This window comes from Anomalospiza imberbis, chromosome 4, assembly GCF_031753505.1.
Source record: "Anomalospiza imberbis isolate Cuckoo-Finch-1a 21T00152 chromosome 4, ASM3175350v1, whole genome shotgun sequence".
Classification (NCBI taxonomy): domain Eukaryota; kingdom Metazoa; phylum Chordata; class Aves; order Passeriformes; family Viduidae; genus Anomalospiza; species Anomalospiza imberbis.
The window spans coordinates 16994019-17015343 of record NC_089684.1 but is presented as its reverse complement, the minus strand read 5'-3'; the positions used below and the strand labels follow the sequence as shown (position 1 = coordinate 17015343).

General features: G+C 39.8%; 2 protein-coding genes across 8 annotated transcripts in view; one reads left to right on the top strand and one right to left on the bottom strand.

The window, feature by feature from the left end:
* Window positions 1-16581: 16581 nt before the first annotated feature.
* TIGD4 (tigger transposable element derived 4) lies at window positions 16582-18438 on the bottom strand. The gene has a single exon (XM_068187268.1). The coding sequence runs from the start codon at window positions 18291-18293 to the stop codon at window positions 16767-16769; it is 1527 nt and encodes a 508-aa protein (XP_068043369.1). The 5' UTR covers window positions 18294-18438; the 3' UTR covers window positions 16582-16766.
* Window positions 18439-18537: 99 nt separating this feature from the next.
* Window positions 18538-21325, top strand: part of ARFIP1 (ADP ribosylation factor interacting protein 1) — a 40366-nt gene continuing 37578 nt past the window's right edge. Inside the window, exon 1 of one of the 7 annotated variants that reach the window (XM_068187277.1) lies at window positions 18538-18674. Coding sequence is in view for 4 of the 7 variants with exons in the window: in XM_068187274.1 (XP_068043375.1) it covers window positions 20171-20210 (40 nt within the window). In the remaining 3 variants the exon portion in view is untranslated. Of the gene's footprint in view, window positions 18686-19900; window positions 20211-21325 lie in introns of those variants that run through there. The other 6 variants (XM_068187272.1, XM_068187276.1, XM_068187274.1 and 3 more) reach the window with 6 other exon arrangements.

Here is a 21325-nt window from a genome sequence, read left to right as displayed (position 1 = left end):
TTCAATAGTGCCTCCCCTCCTGCCTTGGTTTTCAAGCTGTAATTCTCCCCACATCGGGGTGGGAGACTGTATGCATTTACAGTCCCAAAAGTAACCCCCAAGTGGTCTGTCTTTAGCAAATGGGATGAATGGCTGGCTCTCTTATGGGCCTATAACTGAGTATTCTGGGCTGGGTCTTGCAGAGGAAGAGGAAAAAGCAGAAAACCACATCATTTTTTTGTTATGAGCAGGTGGCTTAGTGAGAAAGTGCTGAGACACCGGTGTGATGATGGCTGCAGAAGACAGGGGACAGAAGGTTTCAAACCCCACCAGGATGCAGGGCTGAGAGCCCACAGTGCCATGGTTGATTGAGGTGGTAAGGGGAAGCTAATCCTGACTCCTCTTTATTTTTGCTCCCCCTTGGCAGTCTCTGTCTGGGTGTGCAGACCTTGGCTGTTGCCCCCTCAAATGTTGCCCTGTCCTCTATCCCACCACCCCATCAGTGTCCACACACTCAGAAACATGTAAGAGCTGGCCAGGGGCTTCCATGGATTTCCTGTTGGTTGGTGCTCTGTGGGTAAGAGCAATGGAGAACTTAAAAATTAAACCAAACATTTTCAATCTTCTTGCTATATAGGGTGGGCCTAGCCAGGGCTCAGGATTTAGATCTGGATCTAAACCATACATGTACCAAGCAGGGAGAGAGGTTGGACCATAGATTTGGGTTGTTCCACTGTAGAAGAATAAGTGCTAGGTCTAAAATTAATCTCTCTGAGTTGAGGAGAGTCTGTACTCCAGATTTTACTCTGGAGCATCCCAGGTTAAATACTTGCATAAAATTTTCCAGTAGTAATCTAAGGAAGGAGGGTTGAATGGTGACTGTGTAGGAGCTTCACAGTACTTTCCCTAGACATCAGTCTGTCAAAATCTGATTTCTGGTCAGAATTTGCTGAGTTCTAGAATTTGTTGAAGCTGGTGAATCTTTCTGTTCAGATTGGTGGGGAGTGATCAATTGCTGCTCTGCTTCTCCAGCTAATAATTTTTCTTAACACACTGATGCTTTTACAGGTCATCAGTTATAGGTTATTTAGCTTGAGTAGCTGAGAAATATGTCAGTGATTCATTTAATGACCAGCTTGTTGATAGATTTAAGTCCCTTGAATGATACAGTTAACTAAAAATCTGAACTGGTTGCTTAGTATTGGCAATGTATGTTTATGAACTTCATAAAATAGTGGGAGGAAAAGCAAAGTTGCAACATTTGCACCTACAGGTAGATAAAGAGGAGCTCTGAGTTTTGAAGCCAGCACAGTGACCACAAATCAAATATTTCTAGGAGATATTCTTTAACATAATTTCATAGTCATATACAATAACACTTATCAGACACAAGTGTCAGAGGTGAAACTTGCCAATACTTTTAAGATTTTTCCATTAAAAAATGACAGAAACGCCAAGGATTAGTGTCTAGTTGACATAGACTGTTTGAACGATGGAAGTCCAGAAATTGAGGCTACCTATCTCTGTCTAGACTGGCGATAGGAAAACCGATAATGGGCTGGTGGCCAACAAAGGCAAAGCCTGTCTGTGTTTTCAGGAGTAGAGTCTCAGATGCCAAGGCTGGAACTATTGTCCATCCTCGTCTTTCCTTGAACTTTAGTCAACAGTAGGCAAAGTCTTACTATTTAACAGTATTTTTGTTGCTTTAACATACAGAAAAGATGTGCTATACTCCTTTCCATTTCTTCCCCACTTCCTTCCCAACTTTGCCACTCTAATACCAACATGTTCTTCTGATTTATCCTGCCCTGCATATTTGTGGTTTTGCCCCATTCTGTAGACTCAGCCCAGCTCACTCATCCATTATGAAAAAATAAACCGAGAGAGAGAAACTGGAAGGGAAAACAGGACAGGATTTGTGTTTGTTTTGTATCTTTGCTGCATGTTTACACCATATTTCTAATGTTAAGAAATTATATACTTTTCTCTTTTCCCTTTCAGTCTTTTTACATAGATTGTAGCATTCCCTCTCAAGTTCCCATCCACTATTATTGACAAACGTTTGGCTAACAACTCATCACTGCCCCTTGAAAGCAAGATAGCCATCTACTGCTATGTACATAAGTATGATTTCTAAGGCAAATAAAAGTACAGGAAATGTGACTCTTGGCCACAGTACATTTTAATTAAGACTTTTAGAGGCATACGAAGGTGGTTTGGCATGCATTTGACTATCCTATTTTTTTTTAAATTGTAGAGAAGGAGGAATGAGGTATTTTGGATGCTGACAAATCAGACTCTCAGGCAAGGGCAGTTACCTCGGTCTGTGCCCAGCAGCATTGGGATCGTGCTCCCCTGAAGTACTCCCAGCAGGCTCCCTTTTGCCTGTCTGGGAAGCAAGGTTGGTACCTTTGCCTCGGTTGCTGTCTTCAGCCTCATGCGTCTCTCTTCATAGTTGAAATACAGAAACCAAAAGCTGTAGTGAAAACTTTGCTGCAAAACAAACTTGTGCATTTGGAAATCCATATAGCTTCAGTCATAGATGGTTTTGTAATAGGAGTAGATTTTATCTGATAATTTCATTGGCCTTAGTGCATTTACTAGGATCCACAATGCACCTTAGCAAAAAGAATTGTCTTTTCACAGGTACAACCACTAAATTTTTGGGGTGCTTACAATGTATGTTACCCATGTGGAAATATTTCTGCATGTTCAATGTTACTGTTTCATTGGTTTTTAGAGTATAAAGGGCATTTCTGAGCACAAAGTTAGGCTGTTTGTTGATGTTGTTTCCTAATAGAGAACGATTTGCATCACTGAGATTACAGGATGTCATCAGAGTGACATTTTCAGAAAAACAGAAATGTATTGCAATGCTGCAGCCACTTGACTGATGCTCTTCTAGTTCCTTTTTCCTGTGAGAACAGCAACAGCTAAACTTTTTCAAGGGATGTGGCAAGCTGATGGTTAGTTACAGGGCTTTTATTACAACCCTGCTAGTGCAGCTTGTCTGCTGCAGTCCTGAGCAGCCAATCCACCTGCTCTGAAGCACAGGCAGGGGCTAGAGCCAGCCAAGTTCTGCTAGTCCTTCATGACTTGTTTCTGTCTCTGACATATGTTGAGAAAGGATGGATAAAATTTTCCCACAAGTTGCTGTAAAAGAATGGAAAATAGCAGTGTATTGCAATTCACTACAACATTTTAAAAAGAAACAAACATCAAAGCAAAAGAGTTTGTGCAAAGACCACAGGGGATCTTGAGTCAGCCACAGTGTCAGTTGCAATGGCACTTCTGCAGACTGCTGAGCTAAGTCAGATGTGCAGAATGAAGGCTAAAATCCATCCTTGTCTAGAAATCTCACGAGGATCTGGAACCACATTCACAGTTGTACTTGTTTCAGAGCAAGCAATGCCTGACTGAGTTGCAGATGTCAAAGCTCTCTTTCCAACAAATTCAAATCTAGATTATATGAAAAGATAAGTTACATTTTATTTCAGCCACAGAGGTACTTCAGGAAAAGTTTTCAATCTTTCTGAAAACAATGCCACCAGTATAAATTAGAACAAAACTTAGAACAATGAGATGTTATCCTTAACAACTGGCACAATGTAATATAACTAAAATGAGAATGACAATAAAAGTATAAAAACAAGCATCTGCCAGTTTTAAGAATTTCTGCTTAACTGGACTTGTAATTGTGTTTTATTTTATTTTTCTTTTTTTTTTTTCCACATACATAACACAGGCTGTTATTTCATGCTGACAATATTTTGGATACTTCCATAGGAACAGAAATAAAATACAAAACTAAAATTGAAAATATCCAGATGTTTGCACCTACAGAATTATACTTGAAAATATTCAGATGTTTGCTTTAGCAAAATAAAGTTTCCATTAGCAAAATAAAAAATGGTTTTCTAAGATGGAAAATCTCTGAAATGGAAGAGGCCTCAGGGTGCATTGAGAGCACTGGCAGATTTATATTGAAGTGTAGCTGGACACTTAATTCCTACTAATTTTTGGAAAAGCAGTACATGGATTATACAATTTGCACATGCCAAAAGATTGCTAAATTACTTGTGACTTGTGTAAATTTCTAAAATAGATGATGCCTCCATTCCATTGTAGTACTGACTGTGTTTTGAAAGACAGCTTTCCCTCAAGCAAAATCCACAGCTGAAACTGCACTTCCAAAAGGACAATATCTGGCCAGCAAAGTCATCTTGTTATCTGACCACAAGAGAGACACAATTGCCAGCTGATGTAGGTAGTCCCCAGCAGAGCTTTCCTGTAGCCTAGTGGGGATTCACCCATAAAATCCTTCACACAACAACCTTCCTAGACTCCTATCCTTGAAATCTAGCTGGGACTCCATGAGGTCTATCTTTGTCTCAATGCAGGCTGGATAAAGGTGGGATGAACGCTCCAAAATACAACTTTAGGATTTGCTTTTTTTTAAAACCTGCACTTACCTCAATGCTACCAGCTTCATATTCCTTTTGGTAGCTAAATAATTAGTGCTTTCTCCTAACTTTGTAACTTCAGAGTGCTCTTGGGCACCAACAGCGGTTGTACCCTTTTCTGCCCCCAAAACTATCTATTTTAAAAGGGAAAACCCAGGTTTTTGGGCCAGAATGCTATGCCCCACTTATTTTCAAAACTGTGCAGAGCATCCTCATGAGACATGAAGCCATGAGCATCTCAGACAAGAAGCCAAGGCCTGTGCAATGCAATTCTGAGAATTGAATTTTCAGGCACTTTTATTCATTGTAACATACCACTACTGTGAGAGAAATTTACAATTTATTAATCTTTTATATTTTGGTCTTCTGAGGCCAGTGCTGGAATGAAACTGAAATAAAAATCATCAGTTTTTAAAACGGCTTGGATCACCTTCCTGACCTTTTATTTATGAGTAAATCAAGCTTTGGCTTCTTTGTGTAACAGCATAGGGATTTATTAGTTAAAGGTATTTTTCATTCTTTGAAAATAATTATGCACATGTTGTATTAGGGCTTAAGCTGGAATTAGAGACTGAAATTATATAAATGGAAATACAAATTTTCTGTGGGGTTGCAGTATCCCAAACCTGTATTAAGTATACAGCTGGTGTAAACAATCCAAGTCCTAGTTAAAGGAAAAAATGGGTCATTGGGCACTACAACTCAGTTGTCAGGAGAGGATTCCCTTCCACTCTCAGTCAGGGGTTGAGGAACATTTCTGACCAGAAGTGGGCCCCAAAAGATGAGCCATGTAATAAGCTAGGAAGAATTAATTTGCTTGAGATGCTTCACAGAGGGAGGAGAGTGTGTTCAAAAGCCTGTTCAGAACAGGAGCTGGCTCCTGAGTCTCTGGTATCAGGAATAAAGCTGTTTTGTACAGAAATGGCTGTGGAGGCACAGAGAGCAGCAGACCTCCCAGCACAGACAGACACATGGCACACAATACAACTGTCACGCTAAAAGGAGTATCCGTGCAATTTAGAAGAAAACTTCGGAGAATGGGAATTTTCTGTGGCTGCTCCTGGGAGTGAGAGAAGAAACATATCCTGGGTGTCCCATGCAAGGATCAGAGCCTTGTCTGGTCACAGGATTTCATGTGCCAGCTCACTTGATAGATGCATGGTCAGCAACTTAAACGAGGAAAAAAGCTGTCAGCCGGTGAATTATCTTCACATGAAACGTCAGCGCTGCGTGTCTTACACGGAGGCGCCTATTCAGTAGTTGTCACTTACAAGTCAATGCTAGCTTAAGATCTGGCTTGAAAAAACCCACAGTGCTCTGTAGAAATTGAAATATTTCTCTTAAAGAGATAACAAGACGTGAGACTGATGAAGTAAAGGATTGAAAACCAAACAGAAATCTGTCTTGAGTGCAATCACTGGGGATTTAGTAAAATGAAGAGCAGAGAGACAAGGTACTTGAGGGAAAGTAAATTAGATTTTTTAAAATCCTCCTTACTTTCATTTTTAGGGTGCTTCAGCTGGATGTCTGAAGGTATTTTCTCAGCTGTGAGCAATTCCCAAGAAGAGAATAAAATCTGAAAACACATTCCTTCAGGAATACTAGACCATAAAAAAACACACGAGCACACCCAAATTGTAATGTGAGTACTAAGATTTTTCCAGCCACACCTAAAGCATCTGAAGATAATCTTTGATGTCCTAAAATAATGCTGCTTAAATGTTGCTTGATACTTTTTTAGGCTGTGGCAGCTCTCATTTGATCCTCCCATCTATGTCCCTTTTTCTGTTCTTGAATTAAATGTTCTTGAGTTTTTCCTTTGCATATTTTCACTGTAATTACTGAACTTTACTTCACAAATAGTTTATATAGAGTCCAGACTCTAAAGAAACATTAAAGACAAGCCTTTTTATAGCTTCTCAGATACCTAAAAATGCAAATTTCCACTAATACATTTAAGAGAATGGATATCTGATCTGGGGTAAATTTTGTTCCTTGATTATTTGAAAAATGTATTTTCCACAGCTTGTAATTTAAATACCTTTAAAGGACCTAACCCAAGTGCTAAGTTCTAGTGTAGTGTTATGAACCAACATTTAATATCATGGAAGCAGCCTCCAGTCCTGTCATAGTCAGCTCTGCAGAATTTGAGGACTTTAAGCATATAAATAGTCCCAGCTGAATTAAAGAAACAGCATCCAGCTTTAAACCAGACAGATATTAAAGGAAAAAGTGTGATAGTCTGCAGTGAGACTGTATTTATAATGTGCATGCAAGTGAGAGGCTAAATTAAGGCTGTTTGGAAGCCTCTCAGCCTGTATTTTGAGCCTGTGTCTGTTTAACTTCAGGCCCAGGAATCAAAATGTGTTAGTGGTCCTGAAGGCACTTTGTCCGTTCCTCTATGCAAGTGGAAACTAGGACTGAAACAATGAAACATAGCTGATTATTAGAAAATAAACATATTTTTGAAGCACATATTTTTAAAAAATATATTCAGTTAAAGCACTTTCTGCATGGCATTCCATTGTTAATACTGGTTTGACCATAACAGATGCTAATACGTGATACATTCCTTTGTCAGGGTGATTATTCTAAACCCACATATTGCTAACTCAAAAAGTTTTCAACAGCCTTTGCAGTGCCAAGGAAGCTGTTTCAGAAACTTTACACTTTTGTCTAGAATCTGAAATCAGAAACCATGCTGAAACCTGAAAAACCATGTATCTGCACCCTCATTTTCAGATGGAAATGTTAGTTGTGTCTTGCCTACAGTTCTTATTTCTCTGAAAACCCCATCTCAACACAGGGTGTATTTAATCACTGACCAGATCTTCATAAAGGTGATAGAATTTTTTGGTGATAGGCATCCAAAATGCCATCAGTCACAACCCAGGGAGGGATATACTGAGGGCATTTGTGGCAGAAAGCATTGCTTCTCAACACCCTGTGTTTAAATCTAACTTTCAGTTCAGTATAGTTGACTGTAATGCTGCAAGACTACCTGAAAAAAAAAAGATCATAAATTTGTGCTTCTGATTGAGTCTGGTATGGGAAGAAATCCTTTTCTAAGAGCTGGGTTGGATGTACTGCAGCACATTTTCAGGTGGATTCGTGTTTTGACCAGTATCTGTGATGGCAGTACAGGATGGCACACCTTTATTAATTTTTTCTTTGGTTGCTGTAGAGAGCTGTGACTGTGAAATATACTTCAGTGTATATATACTAGAAGCCAAATTACACATCCTAATAGCAGTACACAGACTGATATCCCTTAACTCCTGTGGTTCCTCTTCTACGCATCTGTCCATGCCACAGTCACACCCCTGTGCCAAAGTGTAGGTGCACCAAGTGTGGTCTGAAGTGAGAAGATCGTGGTTCTGATAGGCTGCTACCTTGCCTAGATCCTGCTTTCTGAGGCTTGATCTTCTGTCAGAAGGTACAGGTTTTATACTTAGGTGTATCCTAAGTATGAGACAAGCAATACTAAAATTCTGAGACCTGGCATTCAGCCATTCACAGGCAGATGCAGCAAGAATGACAGAGGTCAGTCCTAACTATTGGCTGTTAATGAAATCCCTGACGGAAAGAATTGTAGATATGATCCCATAGGAAATAGAAGCTTCCTGGAAGTGAACATATAATTCCCCTCATAATCCATTTTGGTTCTGAGTACTTAATTGTGAAGATTTATGCCTTCTACTGTGGATATTCTCAGTTCAGTCAGAGAGAAAAAGAGAAGTTTTTCTAACCAGGTGAGAGCCTGGGAAACAGTTGGGAAAGGAATGTAAATAATTCTCTAATCTATCTTGTTGTTCACATTGTTTATAGATCTGTTCTGCCACTGTGCGTCATTCACTGCACACCAATGGTGTGAGATGTTTTTACTCTAGAACAAATAGAATTAGTCTGCACGATGTTCTCTATAAATAGAGCGGCACATTTGATATAAATCAGTTCATTCTCTTTGCCTTTGATTTGGAGTAATTTTCGTTCCCATCCTGCTCTACAGTGACATTCCACCATGTCTGCAAAGGTCAATCCACACCTAATCTGAGTCTACACCCTTCTCAAATGTAAGTAAGGGCAGATCTCAACATGGTTTAAATTCTTATAATTTTAGCTCCACACAGAGAGAAACATGGAGTTCACTTGAGGTTCACAACTCATTATTTTCCCATTAGAGCTGGAAATGCTTTTAGACAATGCAAGTATCCAACACTCAACAAAAAACCAAAACCCAAAAAAAAAAAAAAAAAAGCCTGCCAAATATAGGTGCTATATTTAAAGCCTGTACATCAGGAGGGTGGATTGCACAGAACCACCCCAGGTTTCCAAACCGTGGGACTGATCGGATCAGGCAGGCGGCTGACAGGGAATTTTTAATCTCTGAGAAGCTGGAATGGCAGACAGGATGAAGAGAGAAGAATGAATGATTAAAAGCAAACCAGTACCTGCATTACTGCTTTTGGAGGATGTAATCTCACAGATATGTGCCTTCCCTGAGGAGTCAGCATCCTAATAAGAAGCTGGCTCAGCCCACTTGGGAGGCAGAGCAGCAGTTAAACCTCCCGCTGGCTGGATCCCATGGACTGTTTTCCACATGTTGCAAAGTTTCTTCCTAATCCTTGCAGGTCAATATGCCTCTGAACACTAGCAGAACTCCCCCAAAGAACACTTTTCAAAATTATCTCCTTTGTGAGGCTACACCAGTGCAAGCTACTGGGATCTCCCCCTCTGAGATGAGGTGAGAGGATAAAGAAATCTGAAGGAAGTTTTAAATTCATAAAGCTCTAATCCCCATTCAAAAAAAAATCCTTAGGAAGCTTACATTAATTTAAGTTTCATATAATCACATTGTCCAGAATGCTATCTGCTATCCCAGTATTAGTCCTCAACACATCATCACTGCAGATGCAGGCATTTCACAAGGAATGCAGGTTTGGAGTTGCACATGTGCATTATGGCTGGGTATAAATAATGTTGTAGATATTGTTAGGGAATGAACAAGTAATTTTACTAAAGCTATTTAACCACGAATATTTAAGACTAAATTGCAAGATGATTTCTAGCCACCCAAGCATTGTTTGCCAAATGCTCTCCTGTTAGCACTGGCAGGCAAGTTGTTGGCACCAGATTACACTTTGACAAAGCTCCAAAGGTGTTGTATGATTTAAGACACCTAAATCTACATGAGATTGGTGAAGGCCAGTTGAGGATGGGACACAAAACACTACAAGTTTTATTACGTGTTTACTTCAGCTTTACATTTTCTATTTGGATTTCTGTTGCCAACTTCTACATGGTGAAAGGGTATGAAGAACAACATTGCCAATTTGGCAAGAAATTATCAAACTGTAAATTTCTTTTGGTTCCTAGGAGAATTTCTGTTACTTTTTGAAAAGATTGGGTTGGCAATAGGACATGTTGGGGAAGCCTCCTGATGGGAATTGGAGGGAGATACCTCTATTTGTATTCATTCAGCAAGCAGAGCCAAGAGCCTGTAGCTCTGTCTGCCTGTACTTGTATTTCTGTCCTGCTGTTGCATGTCTATAGCATTTGCCACATCTGCTCCTGCTTCTCTGCAGATGCTCAGCATATAATGTACTAGGTCTGGTCATCCTCAGCTCTCACAGGGAATTAAGGGTTTGTCTCTCCTAGAATTGGAATTGTAACTCAAATTTGAATTGTTTGCCTTTGCTATGTGTTGAGTATACATGTAAGACTCAGAGCCACTTTTTCTCAGAGCAGTAAAACTGATATCCATTGTGCCAGCTTTTCAAAAATAGTTTAGCAGTTTTTAGTAACAGCACATAATAAGTATCTCTAATTCAGATCCCAAGTTCATATTACCAAGTGTCTCTTGGTTAACTTCTGAAGAGCCATGTCAATTTTCAAGCTCATCTGACTCTTTCTGAAACGTCTAGACTCTGCAGAAACTCTTCTTACACAAAAATGCTGTTTCAGCCTTGCCTTGTCTCTAGGCAAATGTCTATTTGCCTACTGAACATCGATGAGCCCTGGGCAGGGCAGTGACAGACAGTTTACACAGATCGTGTCATTAGCTCTGGGGAAGACAACTCAAACACAGATTTGTGTCAGTTTTGAAGTGGAGCTGAATTGTGGGTGGCCATTTCTTGCTATCCAGATTTTAGAGAACTTGTGGTGTTACCTCTCATAATAATTTCTGTGAGCTAAATTATACATGGATATGGACTCTTGATGTTGATTTTTAATAAAAAGTTCTGCTTAACCTGACTTACAAATTCTCCTTGAGTTCCTGCAGGGGAATCTCAATAGACAAGAAGCCTGCCTTTTAACTCCTTTTTTATGTTCTACCTGCCTTTCTCTATGATCTCAGGCCATATGGGCTCGCTACACATGGCACAAATATTTGAAGTCCCACAAACAGCTATTGAAATAGCAAAAAGCAAAAATAAACAACAAAAGATGCAGGTTCAAATAAAAACCTTGATAGATATTAGCTAATATTTGAGCTGGCTTTCAATATGACTTTTTAATGCAACATTGTAACACAGTTAGCTAAGTCAACAAATAGTCCTAAACTCCATCTTTGTGCAGGTTTTGTTGGTGGGTTTTTTTTTTTACAAGGTTAAGAAAAAGAATAAAATTCATGCTGGTGATCAGGAGTGCAAAAGAAAGGTTCAAACAAGGGCAAGACTTGAAATTACCAAGATAAATGGATGGGGGAAAAATGCGAAGAGGTAAAGTTAAGGAAGATAACATACTTTTAATCATTACATAATATTTGATGTACAAATATCATGGAGACATGCCAAGTAAGACAGAAAGTAAAAAAAGCTGGCTGTCTCCAGAAAGAGTTAAGTATTTGTTTTTGGAGGAGAGAACTGGACATGAAATCATAGAAAGGGGGACAAGGGAGTTTGAAATACAGTTTAAATATTAGATGGGGCCAGTAAAAGAGGAGGGAAGAAAGAGCCAAAGAGCTAAGAGTAGCGAGATGATAGTTAGAAACATAAATGTAAAATTGGAATGTGGGAAGGATGCTATACAGGCAGGTAGGGGTAAGTGAGGAAAGAGAAACAGGAGCAGTTTAAACAAAGATACTAAATGTCAAATTGAGAATTTCAAAAGAACAGGTCAGAAGGGATCACTGACAGAAAGAAAATGGAGACCCCTGAAAGCAGAGACTGATTATGTGTTTTGTTACCAGTTCTCTTGGACATCCTGGGGAACTGTTGGAAAAATCACTGCTCACCCTCTGCTACAAAACGAAAAGACAAAAAAAAATTACATACTAAATGTTTTCAGCTAAATGAACCAAGGATTTGGGAAAGTCACTAAATACAGCAATGGAGAAATTAGGACCAACGATCACGAGGATGTGTACCAAGAGCGTGATACTAGCTGATACATGAGACAGTTCAAAAATATGATCTGCAAAAGATAATATTAGAAATAGGGAGTGTAAAGAGGAAAGCAGTTTGCCAGAAGGTCAGGCCAACAATCCTAACATTAACATTAGAATTGTCAGGATATCAGTGAATATAAAATGATACAGGCAATGGATGAACAAAAGGTGGAAGGGGAATGAAATAGAATTTTGAATAGCAAAGTATCATATTGCATCATTCATACAGGTTAGAAACAGGAGGCACCAATGCCGCTAGATGAAAAGCAGTGCTTTCATTGGGTTGTCTCCTTGTATGCATGATATGGAGGCAGCCCCACAGCACATCTCTCAAGAGAAATGGGTGACTTCAGATGAGAAATCCAACAACTAGTTACCACATGTTGAAGTAGTTCTTGAATAGTGAGTGTTTTGTTAGAACTTCTCCAGAGCAAGAACTTTCTTTCAGCCTTGCTACTGAGCAGGGACCAGGAGAGCTAAGACATTTTAATGTCCTCCTCAGCAATCCTGGGTCCCACAGTCTTCAAACAACAAACCATTAATTATTTCATTTGGCATTTGGGATGAGGTTGCATTACCCCATCAGACCACAACTTTCTCAGACAGATGAGTCACTACCTTGGTGATTACAGCCAAGTGCTGGCACAGCACATAGAGCAACACAAGCGTGGAAGGGGAGGATGCAAACCAGCTCTGGAACTCACCTCCCCAATGACACAGCCACCACCTGTGGGCAGGCTGACAACTCACATGGATTGTAGCTACCCATGTGTTGATAAGAATGACCTGTTCTCCTTGGTGCTATTCATGCACAAGGCTGGAATGTTGTGGCAGGGGTAGCATGACATGAAAGCTTAGGAAGAATGTGACTTTCAGCTGTCAAAAATACGGCACCTTCTCACTCAACAGATTTGTTAATTCAGTGTGCTGTTTGTTTACTTTAATGATTGCACTAATTTGCAGTTTACATTTTTCCATTCTGCTCAAAGAACAGAGGTGACACAGCTATGAGTAAGCTGACAAGACACTACTGGCTTCCCCACTCTGCCTTAACCCAGATGTTGTATGGTTTTAACTAGACCAATGCAGTCAACATTGGAAACAAACCAAACAGCTACATTTGAAAGAAGAAAATTCAGCTCAAATAGAGTAACTGAGCTACCAAGAAGGGAAATGAGCTACACCTGAATTCCTGTTTCTATAAACCAATGATGTGCAGTTGTATCAGGAAAAGGCAATCACATGTCTATACCACACTGCTTTACCAGCATAAAGGCTGTGTGTAAAATCAGGCTGTCAGACATCAAGTTTTTATATTTTCATCTGTTGCAAAGATTTCTTTTCTGTTGTTAAAGCATGTATTGACAGAAATATGCTGTCACTCATCCCACTGCAAAATTTTCAGTTTGATTTATATGCTTATTAATTGACTAGGCTCTGTTCTGATTTTCAAGGAAGGGTCCCCCAAAACAGACATATTACAACATCTAGATCCAAATACCGACTTCCTTGCATAAATATAAAAACTCTTCTCTGCAAAAATATTGCACATAAAATTTAAAATCACTTAATACTCTGTGTGTTTGAGGGTATTATTCTCAAGACTTGTGTAATAATGTGAAACCATTAACTCATTTACTCCCATGATTGCTTAACTATCAAAAGGTCACAAATCTTGGATATACAGGCACACATGGATTGCTCTCCTATAGATTCCTGACTGCCTCCTCTCTTCCATTTTTGCCTAAGGGTGCAAAAAGTTGTTATTTCCTTTTACCATTACAGGAGAGCAATCTTCCTTTTGGTAACAGTTTTAAAAGAAGATGTAGTTTTATAGACCTGAAAGTTATCCAGAACTGCACACACAGTAAGAAACACACAAAAAATCACACTCTAACATTTCTTACAGTTGTCAAAAACCTATGCATTTTTGATGAGCATACTTATTTTACATATTACTTATCTCAAGAATGAATCTGAGAATGTTTTTTATTATATCAAACATACTTTTCAAATATTTTTTTTTCTATTTTGGCCTTGTTTAGACATCAGATATATTTTTAAAACTTCATATTTTCAGTTCCCACTTCTAGAAGTCACTTTTGGGTTACCGAAAGCAGCCTCACTGACTTGATGCTGAAGAACATAATCACTAACCATAACATGAAGCAGAAAAGCTACACAGAAAAAGCACCTTGTTGTCCATACTAATGTTAAAGTATTAAAGCAAACAACAGCCTTAGTTACCTGCCTTTTGTAGAAAAGGTTCTTCATTTTAAATATGATGCAATCTAAAGCTTTATTCTTCCTCTCCCTCTTAAAAGATACCACCCCAAGATGTAAAAAGCCTGGTCCTGGTGGTTTACACAGACAATGTAAAGAAATCTCCAGCTCAAACTGTGTGCACAGGCTAAACTGACAAACATTTACACAGCACACTGCTTCCTTTCCCACTGTTTGTATTTTGGATCTGGGAGTCTGCATCTCCCCGTGACAAACACCTGAAAAAGTAACAACTTCAGAATGGATTTCATTTTAACTCACTATAAATGTGACCAAAATCCAAGTGAGGAGAAATATTTGGGCTTCTAAATAATTTTGAAAGCTATAGTGTTAGAATGTAAAGTGTCTGACTTACAGAATCAGTTTCAGTGAGTGCATTTTAGTTTGGTTTCTCATAATGAACTAGGAGGAGAGGAAAAAGTCATAAATTCTCTAAAGATACAGGATTTTGACGGGCTGTATGTTTTTTAAAGCAAGTTTCACAATTCACCTTCAAAGTCCAGGCCAAATTAGTAAATCCTTCCTGTTGCTTTCATGGGGGAGTATGACAACACTCAGTAATTCACTTCCTTTCCAGCCAACAATGTTATTTCCTATCTCCTGATTTTACAACCTCTTCTTGCAAAAGTTACACTTCTTGTAGAGTGAACCCTTGTTTAACCAAGATTTGCTGCTTACATTCGTGAGTCATTCTCATTCAGATCCAACACTTTCACACTCTGAATTCTCTCAGAAGGAAACAGAGAGTTTCTTTATCTGGAACCCGGGCCAGTGAGGGCCAAATGGAATCAAATCATAACAAATTACATACTTACTATACAGATAAGAGAAACTTTTCCCTAAACTTGCCTTTAGCAGGGAAAGCTGTTGCAAAGAAATAGATTTTAAATCGAAAGATTACTATAGGAAAATTATCTACAGATGTCTGTGGGATTTAGATGAACTACAAATAAGCTTAGACAGAATTGGAAGTACTTTTCATAAGCTTGTTCTAAAGTATTTAAGCAAGAAGAATGTGACACAGATGGTTAATTTAAAAGATTTTGCACCTGTATTTTAAAATAATAAATACCTAGAAGAGATAATTCAGAGGAGTACCTTTTTCACAGATTCTATAAATCTCCATGTAGGACTTTATTTATTGGGATTTCAACAGAAATTTCTTAATTAATCAGAACACCCTTTGGATGGAAGTCACATAATATATTTCACAACAAGAAACCAGAAGTTTGTGGGGTTTTTTTTGGAAGGGGTTCTAGTAAAACATTCTTACATCCACAAGCTTTTTCTCACCAACCCTAATATTTTCACTCTTCCAACAATCTGATACATTTTCTGAAATGATTTCTCAATAATGAACATGGATAAACTGTTCCACACCAGAAAAAAGCCGTAAACAAAGCTATAGCCAAACTATTTATTTAAAACTGAAGATTCACATATGCATGAGATTTTTTTTTCTCATGGTTTAATTTTAGGCAGCATAATAGATTTTTTTTTATTACACAGGCTTCCTAAAGGGCTTCTAAATTTGAAAACTATGCTTCTAAATTAGAAAAATTATTATCTCCGACTTTTGAAAAAAAAATGAAATGTATAGATATGGAAAAGATTTAAAACAGATTTTGGAAAAAAACAGAAGGTCATATACACTGTGGGTTTTGGCTCTGATATGATTACCTTGTTTGAAATGCATACTCAAAGACTTGTAAATGTTCTGTGATTTACACAACTTCCCGCTGCAATCATGCAAGCAGCACCCTTGTTAATGGGACTTGTAGTGATAAACCACATTAGTGCACTGAATCCAACAGCAAAGCCTCCAAGTATTGAAAATAAAACAAGAGCTCAATGAGGTTTTTACTCCAGATACTGGGGTTTTTTTTCCTGAATTTACTGTAGAAATTAATGGAGTTGCAAAAAAAAAAAAAAAAATCTACGCACCAAAAAGGCTGAAAAGGAGAGAATGACCTTCCTTTTTGAGCTCTTCAAAGACCAGATAAAGGTTTGTTTGTCTTTTGATTCTTGGATAAATGATTATGCCGGAGCAGTTTTAAGAAAACAAAAAAACACATTCAAAGCTGTGGTAACTTTCTGCTGTTCATCATCTGCTGCAAGAGTAAAGATGGCCAGAATTCTTGATGAAGGGCAAAAAATATTTCTTTTAAAAATGCCTTACTTCTCCGAATCTAACCATGTATTTTCTGTGTTATTCAATTTTGTGTTTATGTATCAAAAACACCAAGGTGATAAATATTTACTACTCCACTGTCAAAACTCCAAAAACACTGGTGAAAATATTGATGTGTAGAAGTGCTAGTCTCCTTGAAGAAAGAATTCCAAGTGGTCAACAGTTTATCCTGAGTGCACTGAACTGCTCAAAGAATTTATTTTGCCTCCACTATACTTAATGCAGTTAGCATTTTAAGGGTTCAGCTTACTCCCTCTCTTCACCTCAAACATATGTTATTTGCTCCTGATTTTGTGGAAAATTTCAGTCCATAGCCCTTTTTCATAGTTTTGTTATGTTTATCTAGGCAGCTGAGCAAAACATACCAGAGAACATTTCAGCAGTGCTTGTTTTTAAGCTACCTTTGATTATATAATTTCTTTTTTTTCCATTTGCATGCTTTCCCACTTTGCTGAAATATTTATTCACATGCTACATGTTGAATAAAATTCTCCAAGTCAGCTAGGGAATTGTAAAGAGAATCATCTGTGTCTTGACTTCTGAGAAACTTTCGAAGGGTATCAACAGCACACAAAGCCTCATTTTTGGATGGCAAAAGCTGTTCAGCTCCCTGAAGTTGATCACCTTCATCCTTATCTTCATCACCAACAAATGTCTCAGCTTTTTCTGATGTACTCTCTTTGGCACATATCCTTTCATTATTTGTGGGCACTTCATAAGTTACCAAGCTATCATCTAGAGCTGCATATTCTTCCAAAGACAAACCTTCTGGAAACTCTACTCCAGCTGCCCTTGCATGTGCAATCAAATCAAAATCACTTTCAACCTCATTGTCATTATCATTTGTCTCAGTTTCTAATTTGAAGGTTACTCCATTGTAGCTTTTTGCAATAGTCTCTGGTGTTACTTCCCTCCAGCACAGGTACAGCATCTCAATTGCATCAAGAAGGGTCAGCATAAACTCTTTATTACTTCCTACACACTCAACAAATCTCTTCATAAGACAGTGCCTGTATTTTACCTTCAGACATCTGATAATCCTTTCTTTCATAGCTATACATGAAGAAGAGTCTGGAGGAAAGAACACTAATTTGACAGACTTCAGGTTCTTTACTTCTGTGTGAGCTGGGAGAGAATCAACAAGAATAACCACTCGGCGCTGCAGTGCTTCAAACCTGTGATTGAGTTTCTGCATCCACTGTTCAAAGATTCCTGAAGTCATGCACGCCCCATCATTTGCTTCATAATCCACTGGCAGTGATTTCACATCTTTGAAAGAGAGTGGACTTTTGCTTTTTCCTATAATGAGCAGTGGGAGTTTCTCAGAGCCATCCATATTTGTACCCACCACTACAGTGATGCTCTCATTGCTTTGTTTATTTACAGAAAAAGTTTCCCCTTTAAATGCAAACGTGTTATGTGGTAACATCTGATATAATAACCCAGTCTCCTGTACGTAAAACACATTTGCTGCCTGATAATCATTTAAATAACAAGGAAGCACATTTTGGTCCCAAAGAGTTGGAGCACCCACTGCAGGACTAGCAGCTGCTTCTACAGGCTGAGCTCTGAAAACTAAACCATACCTCGACTTGAAACGATCGAGCCAGCCATTGCTGCATTTAAAATCACTGTGTCCAAGCTTCTGGGCAAAATCATTCGCCTTGAGGCGCAGCATCGGGCCATTGACTGGCACATTCAAGCACTCTGCAATTCTGTACCACTTCATCAATGCCACCTCCAGGTCGGCATAAAAAGCAGTCCTCAGTCTTTTCCTTTTAGGATCAAACCGCAAAGTTTCAAAGGCTTCCAAAACTTTTTCCTTATTCTTCATAATCGAAGACAGGGAGTTCCTCTTGATGCCATACTTGGCTGCAATATCCGCCTTTTTCTTGCCGCTCTCCACAGCGCTTATGATGTCGATTTTCTCCTCGATAGTTATGCTTTTCTTCCTCCTCACTGTGGGCTCGGGCAGAGCCTCTGCCATGGCACCGAGCAGCGTCTCCCATGCGCGCTCATCCGCGCCCACAGCCGGCCAGGCTCCTTCTCTGCCGCTCCGGCTGCTTTCCCAGCCGGCGGCCCGACCTCACGGGCACGGCCCTTGGCGGGGCTGGAGCAGCCTCCCGGGCGGTGCCGGCGGTGGTTGCCATGGCTGCGACCATAGACACGACGGCCTAGAGAGGCCGCCGCCGCCGCCATCCCTTTCCGGCCCGGCGCTTCCGCCTCCTGCTGCCACCGGAGAAGGAAGAAAATAAAGCTTGAGAGGGGCCGCCGGCGCCGCCCCGCCCGGCCTCCTCCGTCCCCCCTTCCCTCCTTCCGTCCTGCCCTCCCGTTCCCCGCAACACGACGCCCCCGGGGCCGCAGCGGCGCCGCCGGCAGGTGAGGGACGGACCAGGCCGGGCCGGGGCAGCCGCTGGGCCCGGGCTCGGGGAGGGCCCGGCCGCGGCTCCCGCTCCGTCCCGTCCGACGTGTCACCCCGCGGGAGCGGCCGCCCTTCCCCGGGCTCTGCGGCGACACCAGCAGTGCCCAGCGGGTCGGGGTCGGCCCGGCTCGTACGCCCCGCTCCGGGGTGCTGGGCGGGAGGACAGGGAGGGCAGCGCCCCAGCAAGGGAGCAGGCGGGTTCCACGAGAGAGAAAGGGAAGCGGTGTGTTGGTGGAGGAAGAAAGCTGTAGATGCTGTGTAAATTTTGTGCCCCTGGGAGTTATTCCACACCCTGGCAATTACTGTTTTAAGTGTGCCAATTTATGTTTTGCTTACTCTTCTCAAAGCATGGAAACGCTTTGGTGTTGTGTGACAAGCAGGTGTTGCATGTGGTATTGTCTCCAAACGAGAGGCAGTTCTTCCAGTATTTCTTAGAGTACCTCTCTAATTGGTTGTTTTTAACCAAAACCCCGTAATAGCCTTTAGTCTTGCATGAAAGTCTTGGGAGGGGATCATTCTGACCATCCAGCCCAGGATGTGGTTTCCGTTTCTCACGTGTGCTTTTTATGGCTTGGTGGAAAAGGTAGCAAGCAGTTATCACTTTGCAGTCGGTGGCTCTCTTACCCAAGAGTTGATTCTCTGAAGAAGATAACAGAAGGGTTCTTTTTGAAGGGCTGGAGGAGGATGTTATTTGATCAGTGCAAATCCAAAACTTTCTGAATCGGGTTTATATTTATGTATGTATGTATCTGTCTGTGTGTGTGTGTACATACACAGTTAAAATGTCAGGAATAAGAAACACAGAAGAGTGTTAGATTGGAAAAACTGGAAGCTGAGGCAGTAGCTTGATCAGCTACTTTTTTTCTGATTCGGTAGAAGTTGAAACCATAATGGGAGCCCATGGTGTAGCTAATCTGGAGACGAGCAGAGCATTAAAGTGTTTAGGGCCGGCTTGACGTGGCATGGAGAGTGTGAAAGTCAGCAGCAGCCCTGTTCTCCAGTCTTCGTCTCCGTCATGTCTTCTAACTCCCAAGCATAATTAGATCTTGAAAGTGGAGCAGCCAGGGAATTCAAGAGCAAACTAAGAGGAAAATATGGTGTGATTGCAGCAGGAAGTGTTTAATACAGTTCTTTACAGTCTTTGTTAAAAAAGTGGTTAATCTCTATCTTGACAAGAATTAGTGAAAGTGTTCTTAGTTAGAAATTGAAATAGTCATTAAAATGGTCATTTTTCTACCAGCACTGGGATTTTCTGCAGTGGTACAAAAATTTACATTCTTTATGTAGTTAAGTAGTAAGACAACAATAAAAGTATGTAATAAGCTTCATTTTAGACATAAGAAGTCTTTCTGTTGCCTTATTGGCAATTAATTTAGGAGAAGAGTAGGTGAAGGAACCAGTGCATCTTGCTTAGAAAAGCAGATCTGATTGTTGAGAATCTCATGCTTATTTCTGAGACCATCAATCATTTACCTAAGCGATGTTAGTATGTGAAGAATGTACTTCTTATTCAAAATTAATTTATTGTTGATGACATTTACTTCATATTTTCATGAATAAGCAAATATGAATTTGCCTTTTTAATGAAAAGTACATAAGTATACTCTCATAACCATTAATTATAAATGGTTAAATGTCTCTTTATGTCTCTATCCTAGAGGAAGCTTACATTCTTGCTTTGGGTTGCTTTTTACTTTGCCAGTTCAAGAAGTGATATTTAAATCCCATAGGGTCAAAAATCATGTGGTTTTATTTATGATGAGCAGAACTTGAAATTGCTGAGGCTGTAATCCAGTATGCATTTAAGGTAGCTTCACCATGGGGGGAATGATTCTTAGTCTAGTCCTGTGTCTTCTGTTCTGCATCTTGTGATACAGTATTTGTGTGGGTTTGCAGAATTGGTATAATGGGGTAAAAGAGAACTCAGAAGGGCAGGAGTGATGTGGACAGGGTTTCAGTTCTTGTCAGAATATGGATCAAGCATGTTTCTTCCAAGTAAAATCTCTTTGAGTTGTTCTATTGCAGCAGATGGTAGCAAATGCCCTGGTACACCAGTCCCCTAGTGTGTTCTAAAGTTGTGGCTGCTTTAGTGAAGAAACAAACCAAGCCTTGGATAACACAATCCATGCTGTACTGGGGATTAGCAGCTTGTTATAAAGAACAGCCCTTTGTCTGCCACCTGCAAGAACTACAGAGATGCTAAAGTCTGTATGCATTTCTGTAGTGGAACCTTAAATGATAGATGTATGTAGATGTTGTGATTACCACAATTTCACATGAGTGTCTTCACTTCTGAATCTTGGTGAAGGTGTAGAAAGTTTTCATCCTTGCATCCAGTATTTGATGTTTACATCCCCATTTTTTTTCTGTAGAAGCAGTAATCAGGAAATTATGTAGTTAAATTTGAATGTGCATTTGAACTTTTTATGAAAACCACCTTTAATCTACATTCTTTTGCTTTCTCATGTTTTAAAATTGATCACTGTGATCCTGCAGAACTGTGTTGAAACTGTTAGCATTACTTGTAGGAAAAGAACACTACAAAAAATTAATCATGGAGGGGTGGTCTAACACAAATGGTAAATTCATTTGGGTTT

Coding starts and splice junctions, on each gene's coding strand:
- TIGD4 (XM_068187268.1), bottom strand. CDS start 18,293: ATGGCAGAGGCTCTGCCCGAGCCCACAGTGAGGAGGAAGAAAAGCATA.